This window comes from Gossypium hirsutum, chromosome A07 (assembly GCF_007990345.1).
Source record: "Gossypium hirsutum isolate 1008001.06 chromosome A07, Gossypium_hirsutum_v2.1, whole genome shotgun sequence".
Taxonomy (NCBI): Eukaryota; Viridiplantae; Streptophyta; class Magnoliopsida; order Malvales; family Malvaceae; genus Gossypium; species Gossypium hirsutum.
Window position 1 is genome coordinate 21,527,237 of NC_053430.1, and position 18,471 is coordinate 21,545,707.

Sequence of the window (18,471 nt, forward strand, 5' to 3'; positions counted from 1 at the left end):
GTGTTTTAATGAAATAAGGACTAAATTGTAAAAGATGTGAAACATTAGGGGCAATTGTGTAAAAATGTCTTAAAGTGAATTTTGGACTAAATTAAATAGAAAGATGATTAAATAAGTTAATTTTGATTACATATAGATCAAGAAAATCGAAACTCGGATCTAAATCGAGGGAAAAACAAAGTTCTCGACTAATCAACCAGTTTAGTCGTTTTTACATCCGAGGTAAGTTCGTATGTAATAAGTTTCATTATAAATGTATTTTAAATGCTTTGATATTGCATAAACTATGAATACGAGACTTCAGACATGTTCGACAACGATTCTACGATGATTCGACAATCGAAATCCCAGTTGAACCTTAGGAATAGATTTGGATAATAGTGACATGTCATTAGGGATTATTGTGATTATGTGATCCGGGTGCTAGTCCTGTACATCCTACTGGTGGCTGAGTATACCGGTATGTGTTGCGATTACTTGACAGCTTGTGTGAGCAGCACCTGTAGCTACATCTTGAACCACAGCTTATGTGAGCAGGCCCGTTGATAGCTCTAGTGTGAGCAGTACACGTGATATGAGATTGAGATAGCTTCGGCTATATATGTGGCATTTTGGGTGCAAGCTTCCCATGTATCTAATAGTATTCTGAATGGTTCAACAGGTAAATGAAAGATGTAGTTGTGTATGAGATTGATACGAGATGGTACAGGTATGTACATGAACCGTATAAGCTTAAATCGAAGAAGTTGTGAATTTCATATATAAGATTATGATTGGAAATGTGAAAGGTTTGTTAGTTAAATGAATTACATGTCGTTATGCTCAAAATTGATGGCTTTTTTATTCATTTTAAGATTGTGTATAATTCATACGAGCTTACTAAGCTATAAAGCTTACTATGTTCATTTTATCGTGTTTTATAGAGATCTTAAAGCTAACTCAGACTAGGGGATCATCGGAGACTACATCACACTATCTAATTGTCAATTTGGTACATTTGAGCTTATGTTTTGAGTATATGGCATGTATAGGGACTTTCATCATTTTGATTATGTGTTGGTAATGAATTTATCCATATGAATTGGTTTGTAAATGTATATGTTTTGGTTTGTATATATAGCCATGAGTGATGGCTCATTTTGGATTATTTTGGTATGTTTGAATAATGTATATATATATGTGTCTATGTCTTGTGAAATGTGTTGAATGATAGTTGTGTGATGCTAAATGGTAATAGGCATTATATGTATAAAATGGTTGATTTGTGGATATTGGTTTGCTTGTGAAATTAGGCTAAACGATGTATATTTTGAAGTGTATATCTAATTGAATTGTATATGTGATTTTGGTCTAAATGGTATGGTATATTTTTGTGTCTTGTGTGTATTGAGAAAGTTGGTATAGATTATGTATGAATTAAGCTTGAATTGGTTGGTTAACATGTCATATTATGCTATGTTTTGGTGCCAATTGGGTTGATGTAAGTGTGTATAAGATAGGGTGGCAAAATGGTTTGGTAAATAGCTTATTTTTGTCCACACAAGCAGAGACACGAGCATGTGTCTCAGTCGTGTGTGATACAGGGTCATGTAAATGGCCGTGTGTCCCCTGGTGTTGAAGTTGAAATCAAGTCAGTATGCTCCACACGGCCTCACACACGGACGTGTGACTTGGCCGTGTGGCATAAGTCAGTATACCATACAGGTTTGGCACGGCCTAGCACACGGCGTGACATATGGGCGTGTATGGCTATTTTTAGGGCACACGGGATAGTCACACGGGCGTGTGTGTTGGTCATGTGACCTAAGCCAGAGAGTTACACGGGGTTGGACACGGGTTGGGACACGGCCATGTGATCTCATTTTGAATGTCCACATGGCCTGTGACATGGACGTGTCTATTGGCTGTGTGAGACACACAGCTGGGCCACACAGGCGTGTATCCCCTATTTTTTTTTTTTAAATTCTAAGTGTTCTAAGAGTTTCCAAAGTTATCAGTTTAGTTCCGAACCACTCCCAATGTATGTTTTGGGCCTCGTAGGCTCGTATTAGGGACAAAATGTTTAGTTGTGAATTGAATGTATATTATTTGGTTAATTGTATGTGAAATGTATTTTTAAAATGTGGTATAAGCCTGGTAATGTTCTGCAACCCTATTCTGACGTTGAATATGGGTGAGGGGTGTTACACGTGTGCATAAATATCACTTACGAAAGTCTCAATCGGTATATCCAGTACAATATCAAACAACAAAAATGATTTTCAGTCATACGCAATTATCATATCAAATTACATGACATTAACTATATTGTCAAGAACCAGAAGTTCACACAAATAGTCAGAATGTTCTAACAAACAGACGTATATTCTGAGGCAAACAGATGCACCAGTCAAAATCTCACCCCACCAACCGTACACCACTCCATCCATCCATCCATCACACCATATAAGGGTTATGGTAAGCCTATCCACCATGCAGACCACATAGAACCATAATAAGTTCATCCACCTTACACACAACGTAGAACTATGCCACTTGAATAACTGTATACAACTGAGTTGATATACGTATAGGATAGTGCGGTAAACCGCTATACAAAAGTATCACAGATAAAACTATTAAGTCTATTTTCCTACTCTTCATAACCAGATCCTAAAATTTTCATGCTATGCAACAATGCACACATTACACAGACACTATACAGAAACAAACATTAACAGTTCCAATTGAACAGATTCAAATTTAATTACACTTGTATTCAAATATTCAGTTACGACAACAATAATAAACTCATACATATTCATCACATAAAAAAGCAATAAAATTGAAGCCCATAAACGCATGTATATATACGAATCAAACTAAACCGAGTTCCAAACACACTTACCGAGGCTTGAACGAAGGTCAGATTACACAAAAACATAAAACAGACAATTTATTACTCAAAACAAAAATTCTGCAAAATAAGGGCACATGGCTATGTACCCCGGCCATGTGGATGTGCCCAAACCGTGTGGGGATCTACACGCCCATGTGAAGGTCACACACGCCCGTATGGAGAAGGCACACGCCTGTGTGGAGAGGGCACACGCCCGTGTGAATAGCCCATGTAACTTACTGTCCAAAAATGCCAAAAATAAAGAATAGAGGTGACACGGCCGTGTGGAGATCTCACACGCCCGTGTAGGTCACATGCCCGTGTGGTTAGGCCGTGTGACACCAAAATTCACCCCAAAACTCTAATTCCCAATTTTGCATGGTCGTTTGAGCCACCTATGTGGGGCACACGCCCATGTGGCCACTCGTGTGGTCACAAAACCACACCGAAATAGCCCAAAATTTATTCTTTTGATGTCGGAACGATCCCCAAGCATTGGTAACCCAGAATTATGCCAAAACATACAGAATTTCATGCACTTCAAAAACAATATGATACTTCAAATAACCAATCTCATAAACACACAAGATATTATCGAATTTCACCGTAATTCGATATCGAAGTTAAACCATTTCAGAACACACACCTTAGAACACGATATCAAGCAGTAAAGATCAATCAATTCTCCCTCATAGACTGTTCGGAGACCTCTATTTCACAAATAAACTTAAACTATAAGAACTTCCATTAACAATTAATAGAAATAGAAGCAATTCTATCGTAAACTCTCATGAACAAAACTTACGCATTTCACCTTCGATAAAACGAAACACACAAGTGCGGTCAGTCTTGACAGACAACACGTAACGTGTGTAAAATAGAAGAAACAAACGAAATTGGAATTTGGTAAGAACAGAAAAAGAACGATAGGGAAGAAAAAAATAAAAAGTAAAAGCAAAAGAACGTAAGCTTATTTTTCTCTTTAAAAAAAAACTTCCTCTTTAAAAAAACATAAAGACAAATAAATATCAAAACATTCACACGGATTCGAACTTGGATCCCAAAGACACACTAACACACAACTAACCACCAGACCAGCAAGCCCATTCTAATATTAAAATGCAAAGTTGAACCCAAATGTTCAACCCACTCACTGACCTTAACCACAACCTCAAAACTTCTAACCCTAGATTCCGGGATGTTACATGCTGAATCTCAAGCCATAGATTATGGAATCCCTGATCAAACATCCAATTCCTTCGAACCTTAATAACATTTACTAAGTTCCAACGAATACTATTTGTGTTTCTATAATATTTTAACATTTCTAAAATCAGTATATACATATCATTCAATCATATTTCATTTCACATCCATTTGATTCCATTTACTTACTTGTATTTATCATATATCTCATATTTTACGAGTTAATCCCTCATATGCCAAACCAACAATGTTACAATTAATCTAAGCTAATATACACTAATTATAATTAAAATAAAAGTAAAATAACATAGTAAATTACATACAAACTTACTTGACAAAAGCTACAACAAGAAATGTCCTAGGGACTAATCTACAATTTTCTCATTTCCCTGATTATCTTCCGTTTGGTTCAATTCCCGATCTTTAATAATAGTTCATTCCAATTATCAATTTCAAATACTTTATAACATTCTATTTTATACATATGACAATTTTATTTTATTTTTTTAATGTTTCCTAATTTTTTTTTATTTTATTCAATTTAGTCCTTAAAATCGAAATTGCTATACTTTAAAATTTGATCTTCAATTTCAAAAATGACCTCAATTTCATCCTTCTATATCCCTATATTATCAATAATTACAAAATTTTCATACCAATTTTAAAATATTTACACTTTAGCCCCTATGTTCAAAACTAACAAATTTTACTTTACAAATTAGTACTTTTTTTTTCATTTCTAAGCTTAAAATCTAATAATTTAGTACCAAAAACTTCAAGAAATCATCAATGAATTTTTTACAAAATAGTACACGGGTTAGCTAAATCAAGCTCATGGGAACTTAAAACATAAAAATTACAAGAAAAATACTAAATCGAACTTACCAATTAAGGGACCTAAGCTTAAAAATCGGTCAATTCTCTCTTCTTCAACAATGGGGTCTCGATGCATGAAAATAAAAAATGGGAAATGTTTTCTTTCTTTTCGTGTTTTATGTTTCTTTTTATTATTTTTATTTTATAACTTTAATATAATTATAATTTAAATATTATTTATAAAATTTATTAAACCAGTCGTGCACTAACATTTTAAAATGGATTAATTACCATTTTAGGCCCTATTTTAAATTACTTTATAAGTTCTTAAGCATTTGAAATATATAGCGATTAATTATTACTACTTTTATAATTTAGTCATTGTACCTTAATTAACTACATGATTGAAAAAACTAAAGAACAAAAAATTTAATTAAACCTTATACTAACCTCGTAAATATTTAATAATAATATTTACGGGCTCACTCGTTAGAAATCTGGTTTCGGAACCACCATTTTCAACACTATTGAGAAACAGGTTGTTACATGAATGTTATTGTCAAAATGTTTATATTACAAATCTTGACTTCCAGATTCGAAAATCTTAAAATGAATGAAGATGAAACTATTTAAAATTTCTATACTAGTTGTGACATATTTAATGTGGCGTTTTGTCTTGGTAAATGTTTTTCTGATTTGAAATTGGTGAGAAAAGTTCCGATGTTACTGCTAACACGTTTTGTTATCAAGGTCACAGCAATAGAAGAAGCCAAAGATATCACCACTCTTAAATTGGATGAGTTGGTTGGTTTATTTAAAACCTTTGAGCTAAATCTAGAAAAGCAAAGCGTGGAAATTAATACCTAATTAGATAAGAAAATTGACTAAGGAGGCTACTAATAAGATCAATGAGAAATTAGCCTTGCTCAAAAGAGCATGAAGAAACCCTCTAAAAAGGGAACAAAATTAGTTTCTGGTGGAACAATAAAGACTCATATGAAGAGGGAGAATTCAGAACCAAAGAAAATGGTTGTTCAATGTTTTAAATGCAAAGGTCATGGTCATATCCAGTATGAATATGCTAATACCAACAAGAAGAAGAATTCTATTGCTATCACTCGGAGTGATGGAGAAAATAGTTCTGATATGGATGAAGATTTGGGAAACTATGTAGCTTTTCCAACTTGTTCAAACACCTTTTTAGACAGCGTATGAAACTTCTAAAGAATCTGACTGTGACATTGGTACTCCTGAAAATGCATATTTCCAAATGATTAAAATTTGGAAATTGTGTGTTTGATGAATGATGATTTGAGAGGAAGTGTGTATCTTCAAGGATGAGAATCAAAAGTTCAAAATGAAAGTGCAATAATGGATTTTATAAATGTTGATCTCAAAAAGGCTAATGAGATGCTTGACAAAACTATTAAAGAAAGTGATTAGTCATTTGTTGTTGTATGACCTAAACTTGGTCATGATGAACATAGTCAAAAAAACCTATCTCCTATGAATTTTGTTAAATCTAAAGGATGGTCGCTACTTCTTCTTTTGAGACAAGTGACAGAAAACTAGAGATATATTTGTTTTTATTGCAGAAAGGCCGAGCATATTAAATTTCATTGTTACAAGCTAATGAAAGATCAAAAATGGAGAAAAACAATGATTTTTCAATCTAATATTGCAAAACTGAATAGAACATCACTTAAATAGCGATTTGTTTGCAACAAAATGAAATTGAAGAATAAAACAAAGAGAATGATTTGTCATTACTATGGAAAGGTTGGCCATATTAGGCCTTATTGTTTCAAGTTCCAAAATGGCTTCTGGAAAGTTAAATCCAGTACAATAATTGTTCAAACAATCGTTAAGATAGGTAGAAGAACAAGACAATTTGGTGTGAAGTCCACATTTGAGCTTTAAATATCATCAAGTTACTGATGCTCAAGTGAAGCATGAGGTTGTAATTCACGTTAATCATATTGAGGATATTTCAAAGGTCAAACATACTCCATCTTGTGGAAAAAGATACTTATTGTTCCACGAGTTATAACCCTTGCTATTGAAAAGGTATCATCTTATCCCCTTAAATAAACTTAAGGCAAAACAAATAAGGGGAGCATAGAGTAAGAGGGAGTAAGTTTGTTGATTTTGGTATGGTATGGTTCATGTTTATGTTGACTATGGTTCATGCATTTGAGATTATTTAACTTGGTGGCTATTTTTTTAGCACGCATCCATTTTTGGTGATTGGAAGTACATGTAGATGAACTTATTTTCACGTGAAGTTGGGTTGAGGCTCATTACTTTTTGAAAGAAAATGTTGAACTGAAATAAACATAGATGTTTAAACTCATGTTTGAACAAAGAATGGAATAGAACATAACTAATAGGGGGATTCTTTTAGCCTTTTGACAAAAAGGGGGAGATAAGTTGATAGTTGCTTGTTGTTGATTTTTGCTAATGTTGCTGTATTTTTTAAGGAGAGCTTGTTGGTTTATCCTTGTTGTTGGCTTTTATGATTTTGCTACTATAGTGTCATGTTTTAGGGGGAAGTTAATTTGTGCTCTTGTATGAGCAATGTTGGTGTATTGGACGTCATTTGTTATGAGTTATGTTGATTTGTTTTTGGTATCTCATATGTTTATATGGCATGATAATATAGGCGGAGTTCTAATCATTTGCTTATGTTCTGTCAAAAAGCCAAAAAGGGAGATTGTTAGGACCAAGGTTGTCCATGGCTAAATTGACTCTTTTTCAAACACTTGTTTGAACACTGCATGTTTAAACAATTATTTAGGCAACTGTTTAGACAAGACCTTGGGACAACTTATGTGAAATGTTGGCTTTTTTACTTGGGCCTTCACAAGTGTTTTCTCCATAAGCAAAAGAGTCCCTGAATGTGTTTTATTTCATCCCAAACGATAGTGGTCAAATTTGGATGATTGAAGGGACTATGAGATCTTATCCCATAAGACTTACACTTATTCTTCAAGTTATTTATTTGGTGATTTATCAATTGTTTTTACTTGGTTGATAAGGATTTATTTTGCGATAATTATTGGAAAAATATATTTAGATTATAATTAAGGGTTTTATCTTATCAAAACTACTTGGCGAAGCTATAGATTTTGGCGAGCAATTTGGTGGTTGTTGTGCTGTTCATATGAGAGTGCCTTTTTTTAGTTGTTTTGGCGAGCTATTTGTGTATCATTTACTTGGTATTTTGGACTCTTGTGTTAAGCTTGTTATTGGATAATTTTACTAATTGCATTGTAAAGTCATTTGGGTTGAGTGACTTGTAATAATTGGGTTCATTATTGGGGCTACAATTACTTCTTTGTATAATGGTAGATTGGGCTTTAACTAATACGTGATCCGGAAGATTGTTGAATAAGAACCATTCAGTAAGTGAAGCCCTGTAGAGTAGATTTGTGAATCTGGATTGCATTAACAAATTTGTATTTATTTCTCCCCTCCTCTTATTTAATTAATACTTGTGTTCTGTTCGAACTTGTGTTCAAATATTTGTTTGAGTAGCTATTGTTTGAACACATGTCTGACCATTTGTCTGAACATTGAATCAGACAGAGAGCAAACCGAGGTTCTTATAATGTTCAAAAACCAAGAGTATCACACTGCAAATCTTTGAGTGTGTGGAATAAGGTCACTAATGATGTTATGGGAGTCTAATATTTAAGAGTATCCTTACTTATTTTAGAAAAGAATATATAATTTACATTTTATGTATTAATAATATCTGTTTATATAACTGAATCAAATAACATTATTCCATTTAAAAATTTATTTATATTTATAGTCTTTTAATTTTTTAATAAAATGATATATAACCTAATTAACCTTTTTTTATTATTATTATCTAATTACATTATCAAGACGTTATTATATATGGTTTTGGTTTGGTATTTTCTCTTTTTCCTCAAAAGTCCCATTGCCCCAAGTTGTGCGGCCTACAAATTTTGCCCTGATCTTACCTACTTTGAATTGAATTTTTAAAAGCATAATAATCCATAGTTTACTACTCATACACCCGGCATCTAGGAGTTTTTATGGGGCAGGCCAGGACCACCATTGCCTTTTCTTAGCGTGAAGCATACAGCCTGACCAATAAACCATTGCCAACTGGTGGTGGTCAATTACCAGCCCCAAGAAACTTCTAACCAATGTGATTTGTATTATTCCTCTTGCTTTGACCATTGAAGCCCTCACACGCGAATCTATGACCGGTAAAACAAGAAAATAGTAGAACCAGCTGAATATAGATAAAACATTAGTTTTGGTTTTTTAGGGTTGTAAATACTATACGTGTAACAAAACATTTGTTCTTTTTAGTAAAATATTAGAATTGAAATTCTAAACTTTGTTGCATGCTACATTAATTAAACCCAAGTACACAAATTAGAACACATTTAAGAATACTCGGAATTCTCCTTTGCTTACAAATTGTCTAAATGTTTTAGTCTTCCAATCCATCGCAATTAAATATGTACAATGTAAGTCTCTTTTTCATATCATTGTGGCCTGACTAATCAGTTTTGTATACATCTCTGTATTTCTTAAGCAAACTCGGCAATTTTCAGCATCTTAGAATTTGAGCTAATCAATGGATGAAATAGAAATACCTCAATATTTCATCTGTCCAATATCACTGCAAATCATGAAGGACCCTGTTACAGCGGTTACAGGCATCACTTACGACAGGGAAAGCATAGAGCAATGGTTGAAGACTTCAAAGGACACGACCTGCCCCGTTACCAAGCAGGCTTTGCCATCGGATTCTGATTTAACACCCAACCACACGCTGTGGCGGCTGATTCAGGCATGGTCTGCAGCAAATGCAAGTAATGGCATGGATTTAGTTCCCACACCCAAAACTCCTGTCAGCAAGAGCCGTGTTGTTAAACTCATTCGTGACTTTGGGGTCCCTAGTTTGTATATGAACGCTTTGAAGAAAATGGAAGTCCTTGCCAAGGACAATGAGAGGAACCGGAAATGTCTGGAGGAAGCAGGTGTCCCGAAGGCTGTAATTTTGTTATTAATCACATGTCACAGACAAGGTAAAATTAGCTGTCTTGAACAAGCTTTGAGGATTCTGCATCTTATTTGGACACCATGTAGTGAAATCAAGGCTCTTGTAAATCAAAATTGCGATTTCATAGACTGTTTGACATGGATTCTTTTGTGTGAGACTGAGAATCCTGTTATTGTCAGGACTCATGTAATGGTAATCTTGAAAAGGGTGATTGAAGTCACTAATTCAAGGTTGTTGGAGAAGTTGAAACCCGAATTCTTCAAACAAATGTTACGGGTACTGAAATCCAAAACCTCTCAACAAGCTACCAAATCCGCCTTGCACATCTTGATCCAAACATGTCTTTGGGGAAGAAACAAATCCAAAATGATGGAAGCCAATGTGATTTTCGAGCTCATCGAATTTGAGCTGGAGAAACCCGAAAAGCATGTCACGGAACTGATCATCAATCTCTTGGCACATCTCTGTTCATGTGCCGATGGAAGAGCTCAATTTCTAGGCCACGCCGGGAGCATAGCCATGGTGGCTAAAAGGATCCTAAGAGTCTCTCCGGCGACAGATGATCGAGCTGTTCAAATACTTAAATCAATCTCCAAATATGCTGCAACAAATCATGTACTTGTAGAGATGTTGAAGGTTGGGGCAGTAACAAAGCTTTGCATGGTAATGCAAGCAGATTGTGCCGCATATGTCAAAGAGAAAGCCAGAGGAATCCTTAGATTACACTCCACCTTATGGAATGGTTCTCCCTGTATTGCTGTTTATCTGTTAACCAGGTACCAAAGGTAACCCCGGTCACAAATTTATTAAGTAGTTCAGTTTTAAGTTGAAAGATTATGATAAAGAGTGATCAATAATCAAATACCATTGCCTTTTAAATGTTTATAGGAAAATTTATGATATTTGGTTGTGTTTTAGTGAGAATAGTTGCCTTGGAAAATATCAATTCGATATTTGGTTACTCATGGACCTTTATTATTGTAATAATTTAAAAAGATGAACAAAAGAGAATGCTAAAGGAGCATTTTTCAATAAAATTATAAATTTATTGTTATTACTAGTCTGCTTTTGTCGGTGATTTTATAATTTTTTTGTTTATAAAGAAGTTTCATTAAAATTAAATTAAATTAAAAAAAAAGACCACGTGAAACACACGGGGGAGTGGAAGAAAGTAAAAAGTGAGTTTGATGAGATGAAAATTGGTAGGGAATTTCCGCAATCAAAGGTTAATTGCTGGAAAATGACTTTGGAAAGGAAAACAAATAAAACGTGGTGTTTTTCAAGTTGGAGTGGTGCAGGGCAAAATTGGGTGTTTATCATTTCCTTGTTTTATAATTATATTAAATTAGTCCCTAACAGACATTGAATTATTTTAATGAATGCAGTAAATAGGAAAATAGATTGAATTTGGGTATTTTCTCAAATTTGAGCTTTCAGATTCTACGGGTTTTGGGATTAGTCTGATGGTAAAATTTCCAACTCAATGCTTTAAAATCCATATAATTTTTTATCTTAAAATATTCAAGTCATTAAATTAAAAAAGGCTTTTTTAAAATTCTCCCCACTAAATTACTTCATTTAATAATATAGAAATTAATTTAATACATTCATCAATATATTCATTTCGTTTTTTTTTGTTAATATTGAAAATTAAGCATTAATATATTTTAAAATGTTAAATTTATTTTTATTTTTTTAAAATAATTAAAATATAAATAAAACAAAGTAAAATAAAGCAATTGGCAAACAATTAAATACAAAATAGGCTTATTGAGCAAATTGCCCCTAAAGTATTTCAGGACTGAAAGTTTGTTTCCTTTACACGGTTTACCCCCAAAAGTTAACACTGTAAACCGGCCGCCTCTTCTAGCCAGTCGAAAGACGCCACGAGGCGCATTTCGGTAAAACTTAAAAATTAACAAAAAAATCATAAAATTTGTAAAAAAAAATATTGCTAGAAATGTAAAATTCATAAAAATATATATAATGTAAAAAAAATTTAAATTTTAAAATTAAAAATATAAAAAAGTATATAAAATTTATGAAAATTTCGAAAAGTATATAAAAATCTAAAAATTCATTTAAAATTTTAAAAATATAAAAAAAATTAGCAAAACTTATGGCTCAAAACCCATAATCATTTTCCCAAAACTTTCTGTCATGTTTTACGAAACCCAGAAAAGTTAAAAAAGAATTGAAGCAAGCATACTCGCCAGATGAATACTGTATTAAATGCGTTTTATTTTTTCAATAAAAATATAAAAATTTCTACCAACTTTCGTCAGTGTTGAAAATTGAAAACCCAGAAAAAGAAAAATGAAAAAAAAAAGAACAGACACAAAGCCTCAACCTTAAAAAAACACCAAATCAAGAAAAAAAACGACAAACCAAGAAAAATAAAGAAAATATAAAGTAGATGAGAAGTGTCGAGAAAGCTTTTTGATATATAATTTTTTTATAATTTTATTTTTTGGATTTATAATTTTTTTATAATTCAGAGAATTTTAATATATCATGTTTATTTTTTGAATTTAATTTAATTTTTATTTTTTAAAAATAATTTATTTTATTTATAAAATTTTACTGATTTTATATAATCTTTTTTATTTTTTTCAAATTTTAAATATTTTATATTTTTTTACAAATTTATGATTCTTTTGTAATTTTAAGTGTTTTTACCAAAAATTTGCCACGTGGCAACTTTTGATTGGTTGAAGGAGGCAGCTGATATTTTTTTAATGTGTTAACGTTTTCAGGTAAACTGTGTAATGGAAGCAAACTTTAGCGCTATGTTTGCTTGGATGGAATTGTGATTCCATTCAGGGATTATTCTGAGTAAGGTAGCTATTTCATTGTTTGGTTCACAGAATACTAATCTTCATTCCGATAGTATTCCTTGAAAATGCTGAATGGTCATTCAGCACTTAGCCCATGGAATGGTTATTCAGCAAATACAAGGAATAGCTTAATTTTTTTTTCTTCCTTGTCGTACCCATAAAAAAATCACAAGTTTACAAGCTTGTATTTGGCAAAAACTTGGGGACGTTATTCATTCACCATTTTCTTCCAAACTTTCAGTTTTCATTGTTCTATCGAGCTGAGGGGAAGGAAAGCTCAAAACGCTCGAAGTCGTCTCTAGGTAAGCATCAACTTTCATGGGGAAGATTCAAGCTTCTTGAAAACTGAACAATATGGATCTTTGATGCTTAAGTTTGATTTGAATTTTTGGGATTTTTTTTTCCTTAAATTGTTCAAGAACTTGAAAACTGAAAAATATGAATCTTTGATGCTTGGGTTTTTTATGTTTTTCTCTGTTAATCTCCGGCTCTCTGAATCCCTTTTTGTCAATCATCTTTTTTTAAAAAAAATTGATTTTTGGGTATGTTTTTTGTTTTCAGTAATTGACATTGGTTTGAAAGCAATCTTAGATTAAAAGATTTTCTTCAAAAGCCACGTGTTTTCAGAAACGAGATTCAAGGGTTTTTTTTTAAATTTTTTCTATTTTTTTTAGATAAAATCAGCTTAATGGGTGTTTTTTGATACTTCAAAAGCTTGTTTTTTTTAAGTTATCTTGGATTTAAAGGGATTGTCTATTTTAAATAAAACCTCCTTAAACCTTTTTTGGGTTTTTGAAACTTGTTAAATTTTGAGAACCAAGAGTAATTGCATTCATCTACGCGCAAGTAGTACTTCAGCCGAGAAGTAATTGAGAACCATTCTCCATCTAGGAAGGACAGAATTGACCTTGGAAGAGAGGAGTATTTGCGAAGTCATATTGTTCTTTTCTTCAAGAGCTTGGAATGAAGCTTAGAGTGTAAGCGCAAGGGCTATGCCTATTTTGAAGTTCTTTACTAACTTGATGAGATGCTAATTGCTTTCTAATATATCACCAATTAGGTCCTTAGTTTTGCAGTTCTCAAGTTGTTTCGAATAATAGTGCTTTTGAAGCATTAAGTTTTGTTTTGTGTTTTAGTGTGTGTAACATTTTTTAAGTGGTGATTGAAAATTTTACTTACAGGCCTCAAGTAGCAATAGCATGTGCAATGATGCCGTGTCACCAATTTTACATGCGCCAATCCATGCAAAGAAGGATTGGCAAGTGGATGCTTTAATTGTTTTCCCTTATTTTAATGCGCACTTGCATCTTTCTCGGTCTAAATGAGGAACCATGTATTAATGGACATGAGTGCTAATAGGGAAAAGATCAAATGATTATGTACTTTTCACGAGACCAGTTATCTACATTCTTTGGAAGCAGAAATGACGGAATTCGTACAAGAAATGAACGATTATACACATAATATAATCACATGCTATCGCCTATTTTTGGATATTTAATAGTTTTTGTTTAAAGAGAAACTGTATATTAAATTGTTCAAATCCAGCGGCTTGGTTTTCTCTTTTCTAAACATATCGATGAAATTTGCAGACCATTGCAACTGTAAGCACATTTCTTGCATACAAAATAGAGAGGCTAAACCTACTCTTTGTTATCTATTTCAACTTTAAACCAACTTGACTTGTGGCTCATCTGTTTTTAAGATGTTATCTAGTGTTTGTAAATTCATTTTAATGCTTGGGATGTCGATCGTGTTTATATCGTTGTTTTAAACATTTTAACCATGGATGATGATTTTCTTAGAGAGGCTACACCTGCTCTTTGTTAGTTGAACAAATTAATTGCATTTTTTATTATTCAAATTGCTCTCATAATTGAAATCATGCAATTTAAGTATCGTTTTTTCATTAGTGTAGTTGGTTCACTTTCAATTCATTAGAACCTTTTTGTTTCTTGTGAAGATAGGTGGTGCCTTGCTGAGTACCTTACCAATCCACCTTGGTTACAAGCTGAAGCAGGCACTTAATACCAAGCAACAACATGAGGCTTCTACTAGATCGAAAGGTAAGCTAGCATCTTTTTTTTACAATAGTTTGTATTGAATACCTAATTGCTTTGTTATCGATGCTATCTTGTTGGCTGGAAGAGTAACTTTGTCAAAGTTTGTTTTGTTGACTATTCCCAGTTATTTTATGCAGACAACCATGATCCCTGTGGGTGTGTGTCAAACAATCGAAAAAATGGTGAGAAATTTTGTGTAGGGGTCTTCTAATGGAGTGAGGAAAATGGCATTGGTGAGTTGGGAAACCTGCTGTCAACCGATGAAGAAATGTGGGTTAGGCTTAAAAAGAATGGTTCCCCAAAATTTTTCCTTCTTGATGAAATTAGCTTTCCAAATTGTAACCATGTCGGATAAGCTATGGGTAAGAATTTTGCGTAATAAATATCAGATGTGTGACATATGCCCTTCTTCTATTCATAAAACTAATTGCTCATACATTTCGCAATCGCTTAATAAGGTATAAGACTCATTTTGTGAGAATATTTGTATAGGAGATGGGAGGTCTGTTAGCTTCCTCTGTGATAACTGGATACCAAGTTTGGGGACTCTCCGCAACCACATATGAGATCCTTCGATTGTTCTATGGAGTTTAAAGTTGCTAATTTAACAGATTCAACTGGTAAATGGAAGTGGAGTACGTTGACTCAATGTTTTGATAAGGAAATATTGGAGTGTATCGTAGTCTGCCCTCCACAGAAGGATGATTTGGGCAAGGATATGTGCTTATAGAAGACTAGCACTTCGGGTAGATTATTCATGAAGGAAGCTTATAAAAGTCTTGTCCAATCTGATCACTTCACATAATTCTCTATGGAAAGTTGTCTGGGAGAATGATCTGTCTCCTAGAATAAAGCAGTAAAATGTTATTAACAAACTAAGAAAGGGCTCGAAGAAAGCTGACTGATGATATTAGTTGTTTCTCATGTGGTGGCTGCAAGGAAACTATTACCTATATTTTGAGAGACTGTCCAATTGCTAAAGTATTTGGTCCAAGGTGATTCCTTCTAGTTCCTACAATCAATTTTTTGGGATGGTTTTGGAAGAATGGATGATTGCTAATTTGAGGAATCAAATAGAGTTAAATACCGACACTACAGAATAGGGGTGTTATTTGCAGTAATCTGTTGGTACTTATGGAAAAGTAGAAACAAAGCAATATTTAAGCAAAAAAGTAGTAATTCTAAGGAGCTTTTAAGACAAACTGAAAACTTCGTTATTAATATCTATAATGCAGCAAGAGTAGAAGGTTCAAGTGAGCTTGTTCGAAATATTCCAATCAAATGGAAGTCACCTAGTCATGGCTGGGTGAAGATAAGTATTGATGGTGCATTTAACGTGAAGGGAAACTAGTCGGCAATAGGGGGTGTTACGAGATTTTATGGCAATTGGATAACAGGCTTTCGAAAAGGAAGAGGTTCAGCTCTTACGACCGAGTTATGGGCGATTCTTTATGGACTAGAAATATCTTGGCAAAAAGGTTAGGCATAACGCCAAAAATAGCCTCAATGTTTGATTGTTTGATCACTATAAGATATATTGACCTGGTCGTTAATTGATTAACGGTTAACATTAACCATTAACGTGGTGATTCAAATGTAATTAAATACTAATTTAATATTATTTTATATTATATGTCATGTCAAGTAATTTTAAAAATATTAAAATTATTTTTTTTAAAATATAAAATTATTAAGTGCATATAATTCCCAGTTTCCTCAGTTTCTTCTTCTCCATAGTTTCTTTCCATCGTTAACCATCATCGTCATCGTCTCCGATTTTCTTCCCCATTGTTTCTTCCTTCCACAGTTTCTTCTTCCCCATTGTTTTTTTTTTTAAAACCTTAAAATCCATCCTTGAGCTTCGGCCTTCCTTGTCTCCGATTTTATTTTCCGTTCGTCAGATGGCCTCCATTTTTCAACTGAATCTTCAGTTCATTTTCATCACTGTTATCGCCCCCTATTGCCCCCTAACAAACCCATTACCCCTAACAGTTCATTTTCATCACTGTTATCTCTAGTTCATTTTCATTAGATAGCCTCCCACCAAACCCATTTCCCCCTAACAGAACCACCATACCCATCTACCATCACCCCCTGTCCCTAATATAACCCATTTTCCCATCGTTGAACCACCACGCCCAAAACCCCCGCAATACAATAACCCAATATTTTCTCACCATTTCTCTTCACTTATTTAACTTCCCATCCAAGATAATAACATTTTGGTTTCCGCTTCTATCAAGGTCTTTTGAACCAGATTGCTTATTCCCTGAAAATTTTCTTATTTCCCATACCTTCATGTAAATCGATTTTCACTTTATGATGCCCATGGTTTCTCTCTAAAACTGGATTTCTCTTCTTCTTTTGGAAATAAAATTGTCCAAGAAAATGTTGACCAAGAATTCTTGATTTCAACAGTGATGTTCACTTTTCTTCTTTTTATTTTGGTGTGTTTATATTTATATAATTTTGATTCGTTGATTGGCATAATCTCAAATTGAATGTTTGATCTTTCCTATTTTTTATATTTCCCCGTCTCATGAAATCTTCAAATATTTTTACATGAAATCTCAAGTTAAATATTAAAGAAACTATGGAAGGAAGAAACAATGGGGAAGAAGATTGGAGATGACGACGACGATGGTGAACGATGGAAAGAAACAATGGGGAAGACGAAATTGTGGAAAATGGAAATTATATGCATTTAATAATTTTATATTTAAAAAAATAGTTTTAAAATTATTTAGTGACGTGGCATTATTTTGTCAGTATTTGATTATATTTGAACTGTAGTATCAACGGTTAAATGTTGATGGTTAGTTAACTAATAACCACGACACGACAGCATATTCGTCAAGAACATATCAATTTGACCAAAAAATATTAGGTGTTAAAATTTCCAAAAAAATCATAAAAGGTAAAAGTGACCAAACACCCAGTTAAAAGGCTATTTTTAGTATTATGCCAAAAGGTTATTCCAAGGCGATAAATGAGTGTGATAACAAAATTGCAGTTGATTTTCTCAAAGATAGCTCAGAGGTAATGTCATTGATGTCATTGGTTTGAAGAATAAAAGAAGAATGCAAGTGAAATTAGATTAACAAAGTACAACATGTTTTTAGAGAAGCAAACAACGTTGCTGATTGCATTGCTAAATCGGATTCCAGTACTGATTATGAACTGAAAATTAATGAGTTTCCTATGTTTTGTATTAGATAGCTCCTTTTAGAGGACAAAATGAGGAGTTCTCATGTAAGGATAGTTAGACCTTAAGCCTATTGTTTGCCTTCTTTACTTATAAAAAAATATTATTTTCATTGGAATTGTTAATCTAATAATAAATGTAGTACAACTCTCCATTTTTCTAAGTATTATAATCTAAAGCACCTTCTTTTTCTTCTCAAAGATTCAGTGTTTCTTATATACTAATATTGTGTTATTTTCTTCAAATTTCTCTTGAAGGCTTAGGAGTCATATTATCCAAGGCTTGAAGAAAAACCAAGCTGATTGTTTTAACATGTATTTGTTGTTTTTAACACATCTTAGGATGAAATTTTAAGTTTTATATCGAAAGTTTTATGTCATGTAATATTATTAAAAAAATTATATAGTTTAAACATG

The 18,471-nt window shown here is 33.0% G+C and overlaps 1 protein-coding gene and 1 long non-coding RNA gene across 7 annotated transcripts; both read left to right on the forward strand.

Moving 5' to 3' along the window:
* The first annotated feature begins 9,292 nt into the window (after nt 1-9,292).
* Nucleotides 9,293-10,964, forward strand: LOC107956506 (E3 ubiquitin-protein ligase PUB23). Its single transcript, XM_016892142.2, has one exon. The coding sequence runs from the start codon at nt 9,522-9,524 to the stop codon at nt 10,737-10,739; it is 1,218 nt and encodes a 405-aa protein (XP_016747631.1). The 5' UTR covers nt 9,293-9,521; the 3' UTR covers nt 10,740-10,964.
* A 1,719-nt stretch (nt 10,965-12,683) lies between these two features.
* LOC107953113 (uncharacterized) lies at nt 12,684-16,476 on the forward strand. Of its 6 annotated transcripts, XR_005930499.1 has the most exons (6): nt 12,684-12,790; nt 13,029-13,089; nt 13,679-13,764; nt 14,755-14,853; nt 14,988-15,212; nt 15,343-16,476. It is a non-coding gene; the product is annotated as an uncharacterized lncRNA (long non-coding RNA). The 6 variants fall into 6 exon arrangements; XR_005930501.1 differs by lacking the exon at nt 15,343-16,476 and having other exon boundaries at nt 13,679-14,612; nt 14,751-14,853; nt 14,988-15,284; XR_005930498.1 differs by lacking the exon at nt 15,343-16,476 and having other exon boundaries at nt 14,751-14,853; nt 14,988-15,249.
* The last annotated feature ends 1,995 nt before the right edge of the window (nt 16,477-18,471 follow it).

Excerpts from the sequence above, each read along its gene's own strand:
- LOC107956506 (XM_016892142.2), top strand. The coding sequence starts at position 9,522 with ATGGATGAAATAGAAATACCTCAATATTTCATCTGTCCAATATCACTG.